Genomic DNA, 22,697 nt, shown 5'->3' on the forward strand with positions numbered 1-22,697 from the left:
TGAGTTTCCACCACAAAACCTCGGACATTGATGACCACAGCCCGGCTGGGTGGCGAGTGGAGGACGCGGCCACCGCGCCGGACGACGCTGTAGGAGCAGGTGTGGAAGCCGCCGTCATGGGGCCCGGTGACTGTGAAGGTGTGGACAGACGTCCGGCGGGAAGCACGGACGTCGCTGGCCCAGCCTGAAGTGCCGTTGAAGCGGAAGGCCTGGATGCGGTCGGTGCTGGGTGGCGCCGGCGCGGCGCAGGAGATGGACACGGCATCGCCCACCAGGAAACGCGCCTTGGCCGGCGTCAACCGAGATGTTGGGGGCGGGAGGGGAGAGGTCTGGGAGAAAAAAGAGGGAAATGAGAAAAAAGTCAATATTTTGGAAGTGGGAATGGAGAAGATGGAGAAGAACCTCCCAATTTTTCCCCAAAATCCTGACTCTTCCCAAAATTCTGATTTTGTTTTGGGTGGAGGAGGTTCCTCCATGACCCGCTTGGGTTGGGCTCAGATTGAGTTGAAAAAGCCCAAAAATATCCAAAAATTCCATTTTCTGGAGGTGATAATGGGGAAGATGGAGAAGATTAGAGAACCTCCTTATTTTTCCCCAAAATTCTGATTTTTTTCCTAAATATCTGATTTTGTTTTGTGGAGGAGGTGTCACCATGTCCTTGGTTGGGTTGGACTTGGATTAGGTCCAAAAGGCCTAAAAATGACCCAAAAATTCAGAGTTTTTGAGGTGAAAATGGAGAAGATTTTGGAGATGGAGAACCACCAGCAGGTTTTTCCCAAAATCTTGATTTTTGTTGGTCATGGGAGGTACCACCATGACCCTGCTGGGGTTGGGCTTGGATTTGTCCAAAAAAGCCCAAAATAGGCCCAAAATCGATTTTTGAAGGTGAAAACGGAGAAGAGGAGAAGATTGAAAAGAACCTCACAATTTTTCCCCAAAACTCCTGAGTTTTTGTTGTTGTAAGAGGTTCCACCATGACCACTTGGGTTGGCTTGGACTGGGTCAAAGAAGCCCAAAAACAGTACCAAAATTTGAATGTTTTGGCATGGGAATGAAGAAGATGGAGAAGGTGGAGAAGAACAACCCAATTTTCCCAAAACCCTGATTTTTTTCCTCAAACTCTGATTTTTTTTTTTTTTTTTGGATGAAGGAGGTCCCACCTTGACTCTTCTTGGGTTGGGCTAAGTTTGGGTCCAAAAAAGCCCAAAAGTGACCCAAAAATTCAAGTTTTGGAGGTTAGAATGGGGAAGATGGGGAAGATGGAGAAAAGGGGGAAGAAATACGTAGTTTTTCACAAAATCCTGACTTTTTTCCCTAAATTTTTGAAATTTTTTTTGGATGGAGGAGGTGCCACCATGACCCTGCTTGAGTTGGGCTCAGACTGGGTCAAAAAAGTAAAAAAAAAACAAAAAACAAAAAATCTAAACCACCCCAAAAGAAACCCCAGGGTCAGCAAATACCTAAAACCACCGCAGAAAACCGCCATGGCTATCATAAACCCCCCCAAACACCCAAAAGTCACCCCAAAACCCCCCTGGGTGATCAAATACACAAAAAACCCCCAAAACCATGCCCAAAATAAACTCCAGGGGCAGCAAATACCCCAAAAAACACAAAACCATCCCCAAAATATCCCAGGGTTAGCAAATACCCCAAAAAAACCCCAAACCATGCCAAAAAACACCCATGTGTCGGCAAATAACCCAAAACCTCAAAACTCACCCAAAATAAACCCCAGGGCCAGAAAATACCCCCAAAACAACCCAAAAAACTCCCGTGGACATGAAAAAACCCAAAAATGCTAAAAATCAGCCCTAAAGAAACATGGTTCCATGGTTCAGCAAATACCCAAAACTCACCCCAAAACCCACCCCAAAACCAATCCCACGGTCATCAAATACTCCAAAACCAAAAAATCCAATATGTCTCCTCCCCCTCCACTTTTTCCCCAAATGCCCCATTTCCCCCCCAAAACCCCCTCACCTACCCATGACCACCACGGCCACGCCTTCACTGGGCGGAGCCTCCACCCAGGCCCCTCCCACCTCCTCCTCCAGCAGGCAGCTGAAATTCCCAGAAAATTCTGGCGAAATCTGCGGGAACACCAGCTGGGACCCATCACCAGTGACGTCACTGATGACGTCATCGATGAGGTCACCCGGAGTCAGCTCGACGCCATCGCGGAAGAAGCGGAAGCGGCGCCGAAAGTGACGTCGGCTCGCGGAGCAGGTCAGGCGCAGCCGCTGACCCGCAGTGACCACGCCAGACGGAGGCTCCACCCAAAGCACGGGGGGGCGGACACGGGTCTGGGAAAAAATTGGGGGAAAATCAGTCTTATCGGTGATTTTAAAATTCGGATTGGAAAAGGGTGAAAGTGGCTCAAAAGTCGATTTTTGGGAGGAAAAAAAGCCTAAAATTCAATTTTTTGGGTGGGAATGGAGAAGATGGAGAAGAACCACCCAGTTTTCCCAAAATCCTGATTTTTATTGGTTATAGGAAGTCCCACCATGACCCTGTTTGGATAGGGCTTGGATTCGGTCAAAAAGCCTAAAAATGGCCCCAAATTCAGTATTTTGGAGGTGGGAATGGAGAACGTGGAGACGATGGAGAAGATGGAGAAGAACCACCCAATTTTTCCCCAAGTCCTGATTTTACCGAAAACTCTGACTTTTCTTGATGGAAGAGGTCCCACCATGGCCCTGGTTGGGTTGGGCTTAGACTGGGTGAAAAAGGCTAAAAATGGTCCAAAATTTTGATGTTTTGGAGGTGGGAATGGAGAAGATGAAGAAGAAGCTCCCAAATTTTCCCAGAATTCTGATTTTGATGACTTTAGGAATTTGGGGACCCCCTGGATGGTCCTGGAGGTGCCACCAAACAGGGGGAGATTCTGGGGTTGGGATTGGGTCAAAAAGCCTAAAAGTGGCTCCTGATACTTTCAATACTTTGGAAAAAATGGGGGAAAAAAAGGAAATTGTCAATTTTGGATCTTCAGGTGGAGATTTGGATCATGATGTGACCAAACTCAACCACACCAAACCAAACCAAACCCAGCCAAACCCAACCACGAACCAAAAATGACTAAACCACACACAACCAAGGTCCAACCAAACCCAACCAAACCAAACCCAACCCAACCTTGACCCAACCCAACCCAACCAAACCCAATTCAACCTTGACCCAACCAAACCAAATCCAACCCAACCAAACCAAATCCAACTTGACCTAACTGAACTCAACCAACCTTCCCTCTCCTCACCTTGCTATCTCCTCACCTTTCCCCACACCCCTCCCCATACCAAACCCTGCCGATTGCCCCTCAAAATCACCTTCCACCACCACTGCCACGGCCTCGCTGGGGTAGGAGGCAATCCAGCGCCCCTCGGTCATCTCCTCATAGCTGCAGCTGAAGTTCCCGGTCTGGTTCTGGCCGCTCCTCTCCACCCTCAGCCGGGCGCTTCCAGAACCTTCCACGATGCCCTCGGAGACCTCGAGCTCATCCCGGAGGAAGCGGAAGTGGCGCCGAGGGGCTTTGCTGGGCGGGGCCCATGCAGAGGAAGAGGAGGGGCTGCCCTTGCACTGTGAGGCCCGAGGGTGTCACCGTCAGGTTGGGTTGGGTCGGGCGGTCTGGTGGGAGGGGGAGCGTCAGAGGTCAAGGTTGGAGGTCAAAAGGGGAGGGATTTTGGGGTGAAAATGGTGCTGTTGGGTCAAAAGGGGATTTTTGGTGAATGGGGGTGGATTTTGGGGTGAAAATGGTCAAATTTGGTGGAAAAGTCAAGGTTTGACCTCACTGGGGATGAATTTTGGGATAAAATTTCACCGTTGCATCTAAAGGCAATGTTTTGGTCAATGGGATGGATTTGGAGGTAAAAATGGCCCAAATTGGCTGGAAAAGTCAATGTCGGGTGGAAAACTCACGGTTGGACCGCAATGAAGACAAATTTTGCGATAAAAATTCCAAATTGGGTGGAAAAGTCAATGTTGAGTGGAAAAGTCAAGGTTGGACCTCAACATGGACAGATTATGGGATCAAAATGCCCCTGTTGGACCAAAAGCCAACATTTTGGTCAATGGGGATAAATTTTGGGATAAAAATGGCCAATTGGTTGGAAAAGTCAACATTGAGCCTCAATGATATGAACTTGGGACAAAATGATGGAGTTGGGTAGAAAACGCAACATTGGGTGGAAAAGTCAAGGTTGGACCTCAATGGGGACGGATTTTGGATAAAAATGCCCAATTGGACACAAAAGTCAAGGTTGGATCTCAATGGGGATAGATTTTGGGATTAAAACCCCCAACTGAGTAGAAAAGTAGTAGAAAAGTCAACATTGGGTGGAAAACCCAACCCTGAACCTCAGCAGGACCAGATTTTGGCCTTAAATCCCCAATTGGACACAGAAGTCAAGGTTCGACATCAACGAGAATGAATTTTGGGATAAAAACGCCCAATTGGGTGGAAAAGTCAAGGTTTAGTGGAAAAGTCAAGGTTGGACCCAATGGGTATGAATTTTGGGATTAAAACCCCCAATTGAGTAGAAAAGTCAACATTTGGTGGAAAACCTAACCCCTGAACCTCAGTGGGACCAAATTTTGACCCCACAACCCCCCCAAAACCCCCCACTCCAGGAGTTTCCACCACAAAACCTCGGACATTGATGACCACAGCCCGGCTGGGTGGCGAGTGGAGGACGCGGCCACCGCGCCGGACGACGCTGTAGGAGCAGGTGTGGAAGCCGCCGTCATGGGGCCCGGTGACTGTGAAGGTGTGGACAGACATCCGGCGGGAAGCACGGACGTCGCTGGCCCAGCCTGAGGTGCCCGTTGAAGCGGAAGGCCTGGATATGCGGTCGGTGCTGGGCGGCGCCGGCGCGGCGCAGGAGATGGACACGGCATCGCCCACCAGGAAACGCGCCTTGGCCGGCGTCACCGAGATGTTGGGGCGGGAGGGGAGAGGTCTGGGGAGAAAAAAGAGGGAAATGAGAAAAAAGTCAATATTTTGGAAGTGGGAATGGAGAAGATGGAGAAGAACCTCCCAATTTTTCCCCAAAATCCTGACTCTTCCCAAAATTCTGATTTTGTTTTGGGTGGAGGAGGTTCCTCCATGACCCGCTTGGTTGGGCTCAGATTGAGTTGAAAAGCCCAAAAATGTCCCAAAAATTCATTTTCTGGAGGTGAAAATGGGGAAGATGGAGAAGATAGAGAACCTCCTAATTTTTCCCCAAAATTCTGATTTTTTTTCCTAAATATCTGATTTTGTTTTGTGGAGGAGGTGTCACCATGTCCTTGGTTGAGTTGGACTTGGATTAGGTCCAAAAGGCCTAAAAATGACCCAAAAATTCAGAGTTTTTGAGGTGAAAATGGAGAAGATTTTGGAGATGGAGAACCACCAGCAGGTTTTTCCCAAAATCTTGATTTTTGTTGGTCATGGGAGGTACCACCATGACCCTGCTGGGGTTGGGCTTGGATTTGTCCAAAAAAGCCCAAAATAGGCCCAAAAATCGATTTTGAAGGTGAAAACGGAGAAGAGGAGAAGTTGAAAAGAACCTCACAATTTTTCCCCAAAACTCCTGAGTTTTTGTTGTTGTAAGAGGTTCCACCATGACCCACTTGGGTTGGGCTTGGACTGGGTCAAAGAAGCCCAAAAACAGTACCAAAATTTGAATGTTTTGGCATGGGAATGAAGAAGATGGAGAAGGTGGAGAAGAACAACCCAATTTTCCCAAAACCCTGATTTTTTTCCTCAAACTCTGATTTTTTTTTTTTTTTTTGGATGAAGGAGGGTCCCACCTTGACTCTTCTTGGGTTGGGCTAAGTTTGGGTCCAAAAAAGCCCAAAAGTGACCCAAAAATTCAAGTTTTGGAGGTTAGAATGGGGAAGATGGGGAAGATGGAGAAAAGGGGGAAGAAATACGTAGTTTTCACAAAATCCTGACTTTTTTTCCTAAATTTTTGAAATTTTTTTGGATGGAGGAGGTGCCACCATGACCCTGCTTGAGTTGGGCTCAGACTGGGTCAAAAAAGTAAAAAAAAAACAAAAAACAAAAAATCTAAAACCACCCCAAAAGAAACCCCAGGGTCAGCAAATACCCTAAAACCACCGCAGAAAACCGCCATGGCTATCATAAACCCCCAAACACCCAAAAGTCACCCCAAAACCCCCCTGGGTGATCAAATACACAAAAAACCCCCAAAACCATGCCCAAAATAAACTCCAGGGGCAGCAAATACCCCAAAAAACACAAAACCATCCCCAAAATATCCCAGGGTTAGCAAATACCCCAAAAAAACCCCAAACCATGCCAAAAAACCCCCATGTGTCGGCAAATAACCCAAAACCTCAAAACTCACCCCAAAATAAACCCCAGGGCCAGAAAATACCCCCAAAACAACCCAAAAAACTCCCGTGGACATGAAAAAACCCAAAAATGCTAAAAATCAGCCCTAAAGAAACATGGTTCCATGGTTCAGCAAATACCCCAAAACTCACCCCAAAACCCACCCCAAAACCAATCCCACGGTCATCAATACTCCAAAACCAATAAATCCCAATATGTCTCCTCCCCCTCCACTTTTTCCCCAAATGCCCCATTTTCCCCCCAAAACCCCCTCACCTACCCATGACCACCCACGGCCACGCCTTCACTGGGCGGAGCCTCCACCCAGGCCCCGCCCACCTCCTCCTCCAGCAGGCAGCTGAAAATTCCAGAAAATTCTGGCGAAATCCGCGGGAACACCAGCTGGGACCCATCACCAGTGACGTCACTGATGACGTCATCGATGAGGTCACCCGGAGTCAGCTCGACACCATCGCGGAAGAAGCGGAAGCGGCGCCGAAAGTGACGTCGGCTCGCGGAGCAGGTCAGGCGCAGCCGCTGACCCGCAGTGACCACGCAGACGGAGGCTCCACCCAAAGCACGGGGGGCGGACACGGGTCTGGGAAAAAATTGGGGGAAAATCAGTCTTATCAGTGATTTTAAAATTCGGATTGAAAAAGGGTGAAAGTGGCTCAAAAGTCGATTTTTGGGAGGAAAAAAAGCCTAAAATTCAATTTTTTGGTGGGAATGGAGAAGATGGAGAAGAACCACCCAGTTTTTCCCAAAATCCTGATTTTATTGGTTATAGGAAGTCCCACCATGACCCTGTTTGGATAGGGCTTGGATTCGGTCAAAAAGCCTAAAAATGGCCCCAAATTCAGTATTTTGGAGGTGGGAATGGAGAACGTGGAGACGATGGAGAAGATGGAGAAGAACCACCCAATTTTTCCCAAGTCCTGATTTTACCCAAAACTCTGACTTTTCTTTGATGGAAGAGGTCCCACCATGGCCCTGTTGGGTTGGGCTTAGACTGGGTGAAAAAGGCTAAAAATGGTCCAAAATTTTGATGTTTTGGAGGTGGGAATGGAGAAGATGAAGAAGAAGCTCCCAAATTTCCCAGAATTCTGATTTTTGATGACTTTAGGAATTTGGGGACCCCCTGGATGGTCCTGGAGGTGCCACCAAACAGGGGGAGATTCTGGGGTTGGGATTGGGTCAAAAAGCCTAAAAGTGGCTCCTGATACTTTCAATACTTTGGAAAAAATGGGGGGAAAAAAGGAAATTGTCAATTTTGGATCTTCAGGTGGAGATTTGGGATCATGATGTGACCAAACTCAACCACACCAAACCAAACCAAACCCAGCCAAACCCAACCACGAACCAACAATGACTAAACCACACACAACCAAGGTCCAACCAAACCCAACCAAACCAAACCCAACCCAACCTTGACCCAACCCAACCCAACCAAACCCAATTCAACCTTGACCCAACCAAACCAAATCCAACCCAACCAACCAAACCCAACATTGACCTAACTGAACTCAACCAACCTTCCCTCTCCTCACCTTGCTATCTCCTCACCTTTCCCCACACCCCTCCCCATACCAAACCCTGCTGATTGCCCCTCAAAATCACCTTCCACCACCACTGCCACGGCCTCGCTGGGGTAGGAGGCAATCCAGCGCCCCTCGGTCATCTCCTCATAGCTGCAGCTGAAGTTCCCGGTCTGGTTCTGGCCGCTCCTCTCCACCCTCAGCCGGGCGCTTCCAGAACCTTCCACGATGCCCTCGGAGACCTCGAGCTCATCCCGGAGGAAGCGGAAGTGGCGCCGAGGGGCTTTGCTGGGCGGGGCCATGCAGAGGAAGAGGAGGGGCTGCCCTTGCACTGTGAGGCCGAGGGTGTCACCGTCAGGTTGGGTTGGGTCGGGCGGTCTGGTGGGAGGGGGAGCGTCAGAGGTCAAGGTTGGAGGTCAAAAGGGGAGGGATTTTGGGGTGAAAATGGTGCTGTTGGGTCAAAAGGGGATTTTTTGGTGAATGGGGGTGGATTTTGGGGTGAAAATGGTCAAATTTGGTGGAAAAGTCAAGGTTTGACCTCACTGGGGATGAATTTTGGGATAAAATTTCACCGTTGCATCTAAAGGCAATGTTTTGGTCAATGGGATGGATTTGGAGGTAAAAATGGCCCAAATTGGCTGGAAAAGTCAATGTCGGGTGGAAAACTCACGGTTGGACCGCAATGAAGACAAATTTTGCGATAAAAATTCAAATTGGGTGGAAAAGTCAATGTTGAGTGGAAAAGTCAAGGTTGGACCTCAACATGGACAGATTATGGATCAAAATGCCCCTGTTGGACCAAAAGCCAACAATTTGGTCAATGGGGATAAATTTTGGGATAAAGATGCCAATTGGTTGGAAAAGTCAACATTGAGCCTCAATGATATGAACTTGGGACAAAATGATGGAGTTGGGTAGAAAACGCAACATTGGGTGGAAAAGTCAAGGTTGGACCTCAATGGGACGGATTTTGGGATAAAAATGCCCAATTGGACACAAAAGTCAAGGTTGGATCTCAATGGGGATAGATTTTGGGATTAAAACCCCCAACTGAGTAGAAAAGTAGTAGAAAAGTCAACATTGGGTGGAAAACCCAACCCTGAACCTCAGCAGGACCAGATTTTGGCCTTAAATCCCCAATTGGACACAGAAGTCAAGGTTCGACATCAACGAGAATGAATTTTGGGAAAAAACGCCCAATTGGGTGGAAAAGTCAAGGTTTAGTGGAAAAGTCAAGGTTGGACCCCAATGGGTATGAATTTTGGGATTAAAACCCCAATTGAGTAGAAAAGTCAACATTTGGTGGAAAACCTAACCCTGAACCTCAGTGGGACCAAATTTTGACCCCACAACCCCCCAAAACCCCCCACTCCAGGAGTTTCCACCACAAAACCTCGGACATTGATGACCACAGCCCGGCTGGGTGGCGAGTGGAGGACGCGGCCACCGCGCCGGACGACGCTGTAGGAGCAGGTGTGGAAGCCGCCGTCATGGGGCCCGGTGACGGTGAAGGTGTGGACAGACATCCGGCGGGACGTACGGACGTCGCTGGCCCAGCCTGAGGTGCCATTGAAGCGGAAGGCCTGGATGCGGTCGGTGCTGGGCGGCGCCGGCGCGGCGCAGGAGATGGACACGGCATCGCCCACCAGGAAACGCGCCTTGGCCGGCGTCACCGAGATGTTGGGGGCGGGAGGGGAGAGGTCTGGGGAGAAAAAAGGGGGAAATGAGAAAAAAGTCAATATTTTGGAAGTGGGAATGGAGAAGATGGAGAAGAACCTCCCAATTTTTCCCCAAAATCCTGACTCTTCCCAAAATTCTGATTTTGTTTTGGGTGGAGGAGGTTCCTCCATGACCCGCTTGGGTTGGGCTCAGATTGAGTTGAAAAAGCCCAAAAATGTCCCAAAAATTCCATTTTCTGGAGGTGAAAATGGGGAAGATGGAGAAGATAGAGAACCTCCTTATTTTTCCCCAAATTCTGATTTTTTTCCTAAATATCTGATTTGTTTTGTGGAGGAGGTGTCACCATGTCCTTGGTTGGGTTGGACTTGGATTAGGTCCAAAAGGCCTAAAAATGACCCAAAAAATTCAGAGTTTTTGAGGTGAAAATGGAGAAGATTTTGGAGATGGAGAACCACCAGCAGGTTTTTCCCAAAATCTTGATTTTTGTTGGTCATGGGAGGTACCACCATGACCCTGCTGGGGTTGGGCTTGGATTTGTCCAAAAAGCCCAAAATAGGCCCAAAAATCGATTTTTGAAGGTGAAAACGGAGAAGAGGAGAAGATTGAAAAGAACCTCACAATTTTTCCCTAAAACTCCTGAGTTTTTGTTGTTGTAAGAGGTTCCACCATGACCCACTTGGGTTGGGCTTGGACTGGGGTCAAAGAAAGCCCAAAAACAGTACCAAAATTTGAATGTTTTTGGCATGGGAATGAAGAAGATGGAGAAGGTGGAGAAGAACAACCCAATTTTCCAAAACCCTGATTTTTTTCCTCAAACTCTGATTTTTTTTTTTTTTTTTGGATGAAGGAGGTCCCACCTTGACTCTTCTTGGGTTGGGCTAAGTTTGGGTCCAAAAAGCCCAAAAGTGACCCAAAAATTCAAGTTTTGGAGGTTAGAATGGGGAAGATGGGGAAGATGGAGAAAAGGGGGAAGAAATACGTAGTTTTTTCACAAAATCCTGACTTTTTTTTCCTAAATTTTTGAAATTTTTTTGGATGGAGGAGGTGCCACCATGACCCTGCTTGAGTTGGGCTCAGACTGGGTCAAAAAAGTAAAAAAAAAACAAAAAACAAAAAATCTAAAACCACCCCAAAAGAAACTCCAGGGTCAGCAAATACCCTAAAACCACCGCAGAAAACCGCCATGGCTATCATAAACCCCCCAAACACCCAAAAGTCACCCCAAAACCCCCTGGGTGATCAAATACACAAAAAACCCCCAAAACCATGCCCAAAATAAACTCCAGGGGCAGCAAATACCCCAAAAAACACAAAACCATCCCCAAAATATCCCCAGGGTTAGCAAATACCCCAAAAAAACCCCAAACCATGCCAAAAAACCCCCATGTGTCGGCAAATAACCCAAAACCTCAAAACTCACCCCAAAATAAACCCCAGGGCCAGAAAATACCCCCAAAACAACCAAAAAACTCCCGTGGACATGAAAAAACCCAAAAATGCTAAAAATCAGCCCTAAAGAAACATGGTTCCATGGTTCAGCAAATACCCCAAAACTCACCCCAAAACCCACCCCAAAAACCAATCCCACGGTCATCAAATACTCCAAAACCAAAAAATCCCAATATGTCTCCTCCCCCTCCACTTTTTCCCCAAATGCCCCATTTTCCCCCCAAAACCCCCTCACCTACCCATGACCACCACGGCCACGCCTTCACTGGGCGGAGCCTCCACCCAGGCCCCGCCCACCTCCTCCTCCAGCAGGCAGCTGAAATTCCCAGAAAATTCTGGCGAAATCCGCGGGAACACCAGCTGGGACCCATCACCAGTGACGTCACTGATGACGTCATCGATGAGGTCACCCGGAGTCAGCTCGACACCATCGCGGAAGAAGCGGAAGCGGCGCCGAAAGTGACGTCGGCTCGCGGAGCAGGTCAGGCGCAGCCGCTGACCCGCAGTGACCACGCCAGACGGAGGCTCCACCCAAAGCACGGGGGGCGGACACGGGTCTGGGAAAAAATTGGGGGAAAATCAGTCTTATCAGTGATTTTAAAATTCGGATTGAAAAAGGGTGAAAGTGGCTCAAAAGTCGATTTTTGGGAGGAAAAAAAGCCTAAAATTCAATTTTTTGGGTGGGAATGGAGAAGATGGAGAAGAACCACCCAGTTTTTCCCAAAATCCTGATTTTTATTGGTTATAGGAAGTCCCACCATGACCCTGTTTGGATAGGGCTTGGATTCGGTCAAAAAGCCTAAAAATGGCCCCAAATTCAGTATTTTGGAGGTGGGAATGGAGAACGTGGAGACGATGGAGAAGATGGAGAAGAACCACCCAATTTTTCCCCAAGTCCTGATTTTACCCAAAACTCTGACTTTTCTTTGATGGAAGAGGTCCCACCATGGCCCTGGTTGGGTTGGGCTTAGACTGGGTGAAAAAGGCTAAAAATGGTCCAAAATTTTGATGTTTTGGAGGTGGGAATGGAGAAGATGAAGAAGAAGCTCCCAAATTTTCCCAGAATTCTGATTTTTGATGACTTTAGGAATTTGGGGACCCCCTGGATGGTCCTGGAGGTGCCACCAAACAGGGGGAGATTCTGGGGTTGGGATTGGGTCAAAAAGCCTAAAAGTGGCTCCTGATACTTTCAATACTTTGGAAAAATGGGGGGAAAAAAGGAAATTGTCAATTTTGGATCTTCAGGTGGAGATTTGGGATCATGATGTGACCAAACTCAACCACACCAAACCAAACCAAACCCAGCCAAACCCAACCACGAACCAACAATGACTAAACCACACACAACCAAGGTCCAACCAAACCCAACCAAACCAAACCCAACCCAACCTTGACCCAACCCAACCCAACCAAACCCAATTCAACCTTGACCCAACCAAACCAAATCCAACCCAACCAAACCAAACCCAACATTGACCTAACTGAACTCAACCAACCTTCCCTCTCCTCACCTTGCTATCTCCTCACCTTTCCCCACACCCCTCCCCATACCAAACCCTGCTGATTGCCCCTCAAAATCACCTTCCACCACCACTGCCACGGCCTCGCTGGGGTAGGAGGCAATCCAGCGCCCCTCGGTCATCTCCTCATAGCTGCAGCTGAAGTTCCCGGTCTGGTTCTGGCCGCTCCTCTCCACCCTCAGCCGGGCGCTTCCAGAACCTTCCACGATGCCCTCGGAGACCTCGAGCTCATCCCGGAGGAAGCGGAAGTGGCGCCGAGGGGCTTTGCTGGGCGGGGCCATGCAGAGGAAGAGGAGGGGCTGCCCTTGCACTGTGAGGCCCGAGGGTGTCACCGTCAGGTTGGGTTGGGTCGGGCGGTCTGGTGGGAGGGGGAGCGTCAGAGGTCAAGGTTGGAGGTCAAAAGGGGAGGGATTTTGGGGTGAAAATGGTGCTGTTGGGTCAAAAGGGGATTTTTGGTGAATGGGGGTGGATTTTGGGGTGAAAATGGTCAAATTTGGTGGAAAAGTCAAGGTTTGACCTCACTGGGGATGAATTTTGGGATAAAATTTCACCGTTGCATCTAAAGGCAATGTTTTGGTCAATGGGATGGATTTGGAGGTAAAAATGGCCCAAATTGGCTGGAAAAGTCAATGTCGGGTGGAAAACTCACGGTTGGACCGCAATGAAGACAAATTTTGCGATAAAAATTCCAAATTGGGTGGAAAAGTCAATGTTGAGTGGAAAAGTCAAGGTTGGACCTCAACATGGACAGATTATGGGATCAAAATGCCCCTGTTGGACCAAAAGCCAACAATTTGGTCAATGGGGATAAATTTTGGGATAAAGATGCCAATTGGTTGGAAAAGTCAACATTGAGCCTCAATGATATGAACTTGGGACAAAATGATGGAGTTGGGTAGAAAACGCAACATTGGGTGGAAAAGTCAAGGTTGGACCTCAATGGGGACGGATTTTGGGATAAAAATGCCCAATTGGACACAAAAGTCAAGGTTGGATCTCAATGGGGATAGATTTTGGGATTAAAACCCCCAACTGAGTAGAAAAGTAGTAGAAAAGTCAACATTGGGTGGAAAACCCAACCCTGAACCTCAGCAGGACCAGATTTTGGCCTTAAATCCCCAATTGGACACAGAAGTCAAGGTTCGACATCAACGAGAATGAATTTTGGGATAAAAACGCCCAATTGGGTGGAAAAGTCAAGGTTTAGTGGAAAAGTCAAGGTTGGACCCCAATGGGTATGAATTTTGGGATTAAAACCCCCAATTGAGTAGAAAAGTCAACATTTGGTGGAAAACCTAACCCTGAACCTCAGTGGGACCAAATTTTGACCCCACAACCCCCCCAAAACCCCCCACTCCAGGAGTTTCCACCACAAAACCTCGGACATTGATGACCACAGCCCGGCTGGGTGGCGAGTGGAGGACGCGGCCACCGCGCCGGACGACGCTGTAGGAGCAGGTGTGGAAGCCGCCGTCGTGGGGCCCGGTGACGGTGAAGGTGTGGACAGACATCCGGCGGGACGTACGGACGTCGCTGGCCCAGCCTGAGGTGCCATTGAAGCGGAAGGCCTGGATGCGGTCGGTGCTGGGCGGCGCCGGCGCGGCGCAGGAGATGGACACGGCATCGCCCACCAGGAAACGCGCCTTGGCCGGCGTCACCGAGATGTTGGGGGCGGGAGGGGAGAGGTCTGGGGAGAAAAAAGGGGGAAATGAGAAAATAGTCAATATTTTGGAAGTGGGAATGGAGAAGATGGAGAAGAACCTCCCAATTTTTCCCCAAAATCCTGACTCTTCCCAAAATTCTGATTTTGTTTTGGGTGGAGGAGGTTCCTCCATGACCCGCTTGGGTTGGGCTCAGATTGAGTTGAAAAAGCCCAAAAATGTCCCAAAAATTCCATTTTCTGGAGGTGAAAATGGGGAAGATGGAGAAGATAGAGAACCTCCTTATTTTTCCCCAAAATTCTGATTTTTTTCCTAAATATCTGATTTTGTTTTGTGGAGGAGGTGTCACCATGTCCTTGGTTGGGTTGGACTTGGATTAGGTCCAAAAGGCCTAAAAATGACCCAAAAATTCAGAGTTTTTGAGGTGAAAATGGAGAAGATTTTGGAGATGGAGAACCACCAGCAGGTTTTTCCCAAAATCTTGATTTTTGTTGGTCATGGGAGGTACCACCATGACCCTGCTGGGGTTGGGCTTGGATTTGTCCAAAAAAGCCCAAAATAGGCCCAAAAATCGATTTTTGAAGGTGAAAACGGAGAAGAGGAGAAGATTGAAAAGAACCTCACAATTTTTCCCTAAAACTCCTGAGTTTTTGTTGTTGTAAGAGGTTCCACCATGACCCACTTGGGTTGGGCTTGGACTGGGTCAAAGAAGCCCAAAAACAGTACCAAAATTTGAATGTTTTGGCATGGGAATGAAGAAGATGGAGAAGGTGGAGAAGAACAACGCAATTTTCCCAAAACCCTGATTTTTTTCCTCAAACTCTGATTTTTTTTTTTTTTTTTTGGATGAAGGAGGTCCCACCTTGACTCTTCTTGGGTTGGGCTAAGTTTGGGTCCAAAAAAGCCCAAAAGTGACCCAAAAATTCAAGTTTTGGAGGTTAGAATGGGGAAGATGGGGAAGATGGAGAAAAGGGGGAAGAAATACGTAGTTTTTCACAAAATCCTGACTTTTTTTCCTAAATTTTTGAAATTTTTTTGGATGGAGGAGGTGCCACCATGACCCTGCTTGAGTTGGGCTCAGACTGGGTCAAAAAAGTAAAAAAAAAACAAAAAACAAAAAATCTAAAACCACCCCAAAAGAAACCCCAGGGTCAGCAAATACCCTAAAACCACCGCAGAAAACCGCCATGGCTATCATAAACCCCCAAACACCCAAAAGTCACCCCAAAACCCCCCTGGGTGATCAAATACACAAAAAACCCCCAAAACCATGCCCAAAATAAACTCCAGGGGCAGCAAATACCCCAAAAAACACAAAACCATCCCCAAAATATCCCCAGGGTTAGCAAATACCCCAAAAAAACCCCAAACCATGCCAAAAAACCCCCATGTGTCGGCAAATAACCCAAAACCTCAAAACTCACCCCAAAATAAACCCCAGGGCCAGAAAATACCCCCAAAACAACCCAAAAAACTCCCGTGGACATGAAAAAACCCAAAAATGCTAAAAATCAGCCCTAAAGAAACATGGTTCCATGGTTCAGCAAATACCCCAAAACTCACCCCAAAACCCACCCCAAAACCAATCCCACGGTCATCAAATACTCCAAAACCAATAAATCCCAATATGTCTCCTCCCCCTCCACTTTTTCCCCAAATGCCCCATTTTCCCCCCAAAACCCCCTCACCTACCCATGACCACCACGGCCACGCCTTCACTGGGCGGAGCCTCCACCCAGGCCCCGCCCACCTCCTCCTCCAGCAGGCAGCTGAAATTCCCAGAAAATTCTGGCGAAATCCGCGGGAACACCAGCTGGGACCCATCACCAGTGACGTCACTGATGACGTCATCGATGAGGTCACCCGGAGTCAGCTCGACACCATCGCGGAAGAAGCGGAAGCGGCGCCGAAAGTGACGTCGGCTCGCGGAACAGGTCAGGCGCAGCCGCTGACCCGCAGTGACCACGCCAGACGGAGGCTCCACCCAAAGCACGGGGGGCGGACACGGGTCTGGGAAAAAATTGGGGGAAAATCAGTCTTATCAGTGATTTTAAAATTCGGATTGAAAAAGGGTGAAAGTGGCTCAAAAGTCGATTTTTGGGAGGAAAAAAAGCCTAAAATTCAATTTTTTGGGTGGGAATGGAGAAGATGGAGAAGAACCACCCAGTTTTTCCCAAAATCCTGATTTTTATTGGTTATAGGAAGTCCCACCATGACCCTGTTTGGATAGGGCTTGGATTCGGTCAAAAAGCCTAAAAATGGCCCCAAATTCAGTATTTTGGAGGTGGGAATGGAGAACGTGGAGACGATGGAGAAGATGGAGAAGAACCACCCAATTTTTCCCCAAGTCCTGATTTTACCGAAAACTCTGACTTTTCTTTGATGGAAGAGGTCCCACCATGGCCCTGGTTGGGTTGGGCTTAGACTGGGTGAAAAAGGCTAAAAATGGTCCAAAATTTTGATGTTTTGGAGGTGGGAATGGAGAAGATGAAGAAGAAGCTCCCAAATTTTCCCAGAATTCTGATTTTTGATGACTTTAGGAATTTGGGGACCCCCTGGATGGTCCTGGAGGTGCCACCAAACAGGGGGAGATTCTGGGGTTGGGATTGGGTCAAAAAGCCTAAAAGTGGCTCCTGATACTTTCAATACTTTGGAAAAAATGGGGGAAAAAAGGAAATTGTCAATTTTGGATCTTCAGGTGGAGATTTGGGATCATGATGTGACCAAACTCAACCACACCAAACCAAACCCAGCCAAACCCAACCACGAACCAACAATGACTAAACCACACACAACCAAGGTCCAACCAAACCCAACCAAACCAAACCCAACCCAACCTTGACCCAACCCAACCCAACCAAACCCAATTCAACCTTGACCCAACCAAACCAAATCCAACCCAACCAAACCAAATCCAACCTTGACCTAACCAAACTCAACCAACCTTCCCTCTCCTCACCTTGCTATCTCCTCACCTTTCCCCACACCCCTCCCCATACCAAACCCTGCCGATTGCCCCTCAAAATCACCTTCCACCACCACTGCCACGGCCTCGCTGGGGTAGGAGGCAATCCAGCGCCCCTCGGTCATCTCCTCATAGCTGCAGCTGAAGTTCCCGGTCTGGTTCTGGCCGCTCCTCTCCACCCTCAGCCGGGCGCTTCCAGAACCTTCCACGATGCCCTCGGAGACCTCGAGCTCATCCCGGAGGAAGCGGAAGTGGCGCCGAGGGGCTTTGCTGGGCGGGGCCATGCAGAGGAAGAGGAGGGGCTGCCCTTGCACTGTGAGGCCCGAGGGTGTCACCGTCAGGTTGGGTTGGGTCGGGCGGTCTGGTGGGAGGGGGAGCGTCAGAGGTCAAGGTTGGAGGTCAAAAGGGGAGGGATTTTGGGGTGAAAATGGTGCTGTTGGGTCAAAAGGGGATTTTTGGTGAATGGGGGTGGATTTTGGGGTGAAAATGGTCAAATTTGGTGGAAAAGTCAAGGTTTGACCTCACTGGGGATGAATTTTGGGATAAAATTTCACCGTTGCATCTAAAGGCAATGTTTTGGTCAATGGGATGGATTTGGAGGTAAAAATGGCCCAAATTGGCTGGAAAAGTCAATGTCGGGTGGAAAACTCACGGTTGGACCGCAATGAAGACAAATTTTGCGATAAAAATTCCAAATTGGGTGGAAAAGTCAATGTTGAGCGGAAAAGTCAAGGTTGGACCTCAACATGGACAGATTATGGGATCAAAATGCCCCTGTTGGACCAAAAGCCAACATTTTGGTCAATGGGGATGAATCTTGGGATAAAAATGCCCAATTGGGTGGAAAGTCAACACTGAGCCTCAATGATATGAACTTGGGACAAAATGATGGAGTTGGGTAGAAAACGCAACATTGGGTGGAAAAGTCAAGGTTGGACCTCAATGGGGACAGATTTTGGGATAAAAATGCCCAATTGGACACAAAAGTCAAGGTTGGATCTCAATGGGGATAGATTTTGGGATTAAAACCCCCAACTGAGTAGAAAAGTAGTAGAAAAGTCAACATTGGGTGGAAAACCCAACCCTGAACCTCAGCAGGACCAAATTTTGGCCTTAAATCCCCAATTGGACACATAAGTCAAGGTTCGACATCAACGAGAATGAATTTTGGGATAAAAACCCCCAATTGAGTAGAAAAGTCAACATTTGGTGGAAAACCCAACCCTCAACCTCAGTGGGACCAAATTTTGACCCCACAACCCCCCCAAAACCCCCCACTCCAGGAGTTTCCACCACAAAACCTCGGACATTGATGACCACAGCCCGGCTGGGTGGCGAGTGGAGGACGCGGCCACCGCGCCGGACGACGCTGTAGGAGCAGGTGTGGAAGCCACCGTCATGGGGCCCGGTGACTGTGAAGGTGTGGACAGACGTCCGGCGGGACGTACGGACGTCGCTGGCCCAGCCTGAGGTGCCGGTGAAGCGGAAGGCCTGGATGCGGTCGGTGCTGGGCGGCGCCGGCGCGGCGCAGGAGATGGACACGGCATCGCCCACCAGGAAACGCGCCTTGCCCGGCATCACCGAGATGTTGGGGGCGGGAGGGGAGAGATCTGGGTAGAAAATAGTGGGAAATGAGAAAATAGTCAATGTTTTGGAAGTGGGAATGGAGAAGATGGAGAAGAACCTCCCAGTTTTTCCCCAAAATCCTGGCTCTTCCCAAAATTCTGATTTTGTTTTGGGTGGAGGAAGTTCCTCCATGACCTGCTTGGGTTGGGCTCAGATTGAGTTGAAAAAGCCCAAAAATGTCCCAAAAATTCCATTTTCTGGAGGTGAAAATGGGGAAGATGGAGAAGAACCTCCTTATTTTCCCCCAAAATTCTGATTTTTTTCCTAAATATCTGATTTTGTTTTGTGGAGGAGGTGTCACCATGTCCTTGGTTGAGTTGGACTTGGATTAGGTCCAAAAGGCCTAAAAATGACCCAAAAATTCAGAGTTTTTGAGGTGAAAATGGTGAAGATTGAGGAGATGGAGAAGAATCATGTGGTTTATCCAACATGGTTTTTCCCAAAATTCTGATTTTTGTTGGTCATGGGAGGTACCACCATGACCCTGCTGGGGTTGGGCTTGGATTTGTCCACAAAAGCCCACAATAGGCCTATAAATTCCATTTTTTGAAGGTGAAAATGGAGAAGATGGAGAAGAACCTTTAAAATTTTCCCCCAAATTGTGATTTTTTTTTCCTGAAATTGTGGGTTTTTTTCGGGTGGAGGAGGTGCCACATTGTCCTTGGTTGAGCTGGATTTTGATTAGTTCCAAAAGGCCTAAAAATTACCAAAATATTCAACGTTTTGGAGGTGGGAATGGAGAAGAACCTCCCAGTTTTCCGCAAAATCCTGTTTTTTACCAAATTCTGATTTTTTTTTTTTTTTTTGTTGGTTGGACGACGTGTCACTATGACGGTGGTTGGGTTTGGCTCAGATTGAGTAAAAAAAAATCACAAAAATGACCCAAAATTTCAATGTTTTTTGGAGGTGGGGATGGAGAAGATGCAGAAGAACCACTGAAATTTTCCCCAAATCCCAGTTTTTTGGCCATGGGAGGTGTCATCATGATTCTGGTTGGGTTGGGCTCAGATTGGGTCCAAAAAGATCAAAAATGACTTAAAAATTCAGAGTTTTCAAGGCGGGACTTGAGAAGATGGAGAGGATAGAGAGGATGGAGAGAATCTACTCCATTTTCCCCAAAATTCTGATTTTTTTCTCCTAAAATTCTAATTTTTTTTGGATGGAGGAGGTTACTCCATGACCCTTCCTGGATTTAGCTCAGGTTGGGTCAAAAAACCCCAAAATGGCCCAAAAAATGAATTTTATGGAGGTGGGAATGTAGAAGATGGAGAAGGTGGAGAGGATCCTCCAAATTTTCCCCAAAATTCTGATTTTTTTTTCCTAAATATCTGATTTTTTTGGGACTGGAGGAGCTGCCATCATGACCCTGCTTGTGTTGGGCTCAGATTGGGTCAAAAAACGCCCAAAAATGAACCAAAAATTCAAATTTTGGAGGTAAGAATGGAGAAGATGCAGATGAAGGTCCCAATTTTGTCCAAAATTCTGATTTTTTTTGGAATTTTTTGTTACCTGAGGGCTTCACCGGTGGGAAAAGGATCAGGAGAGAGGCTGGAAAAAAGGAAAAATGGGAAATATTAAAAAATTGGGAAAATTGAGAAAAAATGTTGAGGGAAAAATGAAAAAATTTGGAATGGAATCGAAATGAAAAATTACTTGTTAATTAATAATGAAAGGAATAAAAAATTAAAATAATTTAAAATAAAAAGGGAATTAAAATACTATTAAGAAAAAGAAAAATTTGGAATAAAAAATTAATTTATTTAATTATTAATACTTAGGGGAAAATTAATTAAAAGGAAAAATTAAAGGAAATTAAAAATGATTTTGAAATAAAAAGGAAATGAAACCGAATTTTCAGAAGGGAAAAAAAAATTAAAGAAAAAATTTAAAAATTAATAGACAAAAAATGGGATAGAAAGGGAATAAAAATTATTTATTAACTATTAATAAGGTAGAAATTAGGGAAATTAAATGTAAAATAATTTCAAAATAAGAAGGATATTAATTATTGTTTTTAAAAGTAAATTAAAAATAAAAGACTAAAATTAAAAAAAAATTAATAAAGAAAGAGAAATTAAAAATTATTTGTTAATTATTTTTTGGGTGAATGAATGGAAATTAAAAGTAAAAATAATTTAAATAAAAGATAATTTTAAAAAGTAAATTAAAAATAAAAATTCAAATAAAAGGAAAATGGAAATTGGGATCAAATGGAAATTATAAATATTTATTAATTGATAATTAGGGGAAAATGAAATAAATGAAAATTAAAACAAAGCAAAAAATAAATTTTAAAATACTAAAATTTCCTTTTAAAAGAAAATAGAAAATAAAAGGAAATTTAAAAATGAAAATTAAAAATTATTTGTAATTATTAATTAAGGGAACTGAAATTAATAAAATAATTAAAATTATTTAAATTTAAAAGAAATGAAAAGAAATTAAAATAGTATTTTAAAAATTAAATTAAAAATGAAAAATTAAAATAAAAAGGAAAGGAAAATTGAGATATAAAAGAACATTAAAAATTATTTTTCAATTAGTAACTAAAGGAAAATTTAAAAAGGGGAAATTGAAAAAAAAAAATTAAATGAAAATTTAATTTTAAAAAGGAAATAGAAAATAGAAGGAAATTAAAAATAAAATTAAAAAGTGAAAGAAAAAGGAAAAATTTGGAATTAAAAGGAAATTTAAAAAATTTCCTAATTATTAAATAGGGGTAAAGGAATTTAAAATTTAAAATAATATAAAAGTAAAAAGGTAATTAAAAGTTAATTTTTAAGAAAATAAGAATAGACATAAAAAATAAAAGGAAATAAATATGTATTAATTAGTAATTAGGGAAAATGAAATAAAAGAAAATTTGAAAAGGAACTAAAATGAAAACTAAAGAAAAATTAGAATAAATGGAAATAAAATAGAATTTTTGAAAGGAAATTTTAAAAATAAAAGGAAATTTTAAAATAAAACCTAATTTAAAGATAAAAAGAAATTTTTTAAAATTGGGAAAATAGGGAGAGAGGAGGAGGAAGAGGAGGAAGAGCAGGTGGGAAAATGGGCACGGAAATGAGAGAAAAAAAGGAAAAATTGGGGAAAAAGGGAGTAGAGAGGAAGAGGAGTTGGGATGAAGGGCAGGAAATAGGAAAAAAAGGAAAAATTGGAAAATTGAGATGGAGGAAGAGGAGGAGGAAGAGTTGGGAAAATGACAATGGAAATTGGGGAAAAATGGGGAAAATGGGAGAGGGGAGGAGGAGGAGTCCAGAAGGGGGGGGGGGGGGGTGGAAGGAAAATTGGGGAAATTGACTGGGGAGGAAGAGGAAGAGGAGCTGGGATGAGGGGCAGGAAAATGGTGGGAAAAAGGGAAAATTGAGGGGAAAAAGGGGATGGAGGAGGAAGAGGAGGAGAAAGAGTTGGGAAAATGGGGATGGAAATTGGGGGAAAATGGGGAAAAATGGGAGAGAGGAGGAAGAGGAGGAAGAGGAAGAGGAACCCAGAAATGGGGAAAGGGGAATTTGGGGAAAATGGGGTGGGGAAGAAGAGAAGGAAGAGGAGGAAATGGGATGAAGGGCAGGAAATGAGGGGGAAAGGGAAAATTGAGGGAAAAGGGAGAGAGGAGGAGGAGGGGAAGAGGAGGCTCACCGAGCAGCAGGATGAAGCTCAGCTGTGCCATGGCCCTGTCCCTTCCCTGGCACTGGCACTGGCCCTGGCACTGTCACTGTCCCCTCTCTGGCACTGTCTCCTCCCTGTCTCCCCTCCCTGTCCCCCCCCCATCCCCAAAGTGGCACCATCCTCGTCCTGTCCCTGTCCCCTCCCTGTCCCCCCCCTCTTCCTGGCACTGTCACTGTCCCCTCTCTGGCACTGTCTCCTCCCTGTCTCCCCTCCCTGTCCCCCCCCATCCCCAAAGTGGCACCATCCTCGTCCTGTCCC

The 22,697-nt window shown here is 46.1% G+C and overlaps 2 protein-coding genes across 2 annotated transcripts in view; both read right to left on the bottom strand.

Annotated features, from left to right (window-relative positions):
• LOC134425980 (uncharacterized) overlaps nucleotides 1–8,203 on the bottom strand; it is a gene marked incomplete at its 3' end in the record, with an annotated part of 14,031 nt that extends 5,828 nt beyond the window's left edge. Inside the window, 9 exon segments of the mRNA XM_063170977.1 lie at nucleotides 1,988–2,285; nucleotides 2,287–2,306; nucleotides 3,327–3,543; nucleotides 3,545–3,624; nucleotides 4,645–4,932; nucleotides 4,935–4,955; nucleotides 6,622–6,845; nucleotides 6,896–6,932; nucleotides 7,952–8,203. Coding sequence (XP_063027047.1) covers nucleotides 1,988–2,285; nucleotides 2,287–2,306; nucleotides 3,327–3,543; nucleotides 3,545–3,624; nucleotides 4,645–4,932; nucleotides 4,935–4,955; nucleotides 6,622–6,845; nucleotides 6,896–6,932; nucleotides 7,952–8,171 — 1,405 coding nt within the window.
• Nucleotides 8,204–9,365: 1,162 nt separating this feature from the next.
• Nucleotides 9,366–22,520, bottom strand: LOC134425982 (uncharacterized; the record flags this gene model as incomplete). Its single annotated transcript, XM_063170978.1, has 9 exons — nucleotides 22,410–22,520; nucleotides 20,280–20,318; nucleotides 18,446–18,754; nucleotides 17,209–17,505; nucleotides 15,872–16,189; nucleotides 13,897–14,205; nucleotides 12,580–12,876; nucleotides 11,238–11,555; nucleotides 9,366–9,571 (listed from the first exon to the last, which is right to left on the bottom strand). Coding segments are annotated over exons 1-9 (2,124 nt in total), but the record flags the coding sequence as incomplete, so codon positions are not given.
• Nucleotides 22,521–22,697: the final 177 nt, after the last annotated feature.

The sequence above is a fragment of the Melospiza melodia genome, chromosome 17 (genome assembly GCF_035770615.1).
Source record: "Melospiza melodia melodia isolate bMelMel2 chromosome 17, bMelMel2.pri, whole genome shotgun sequence".
Taxonomy (NCBI): domain Eukaryota; kingdom Metazoa; phylum Chordata; class Aves; order Passeriformes; family Passerellidae; genus Melospiza; species Melospiza melodia.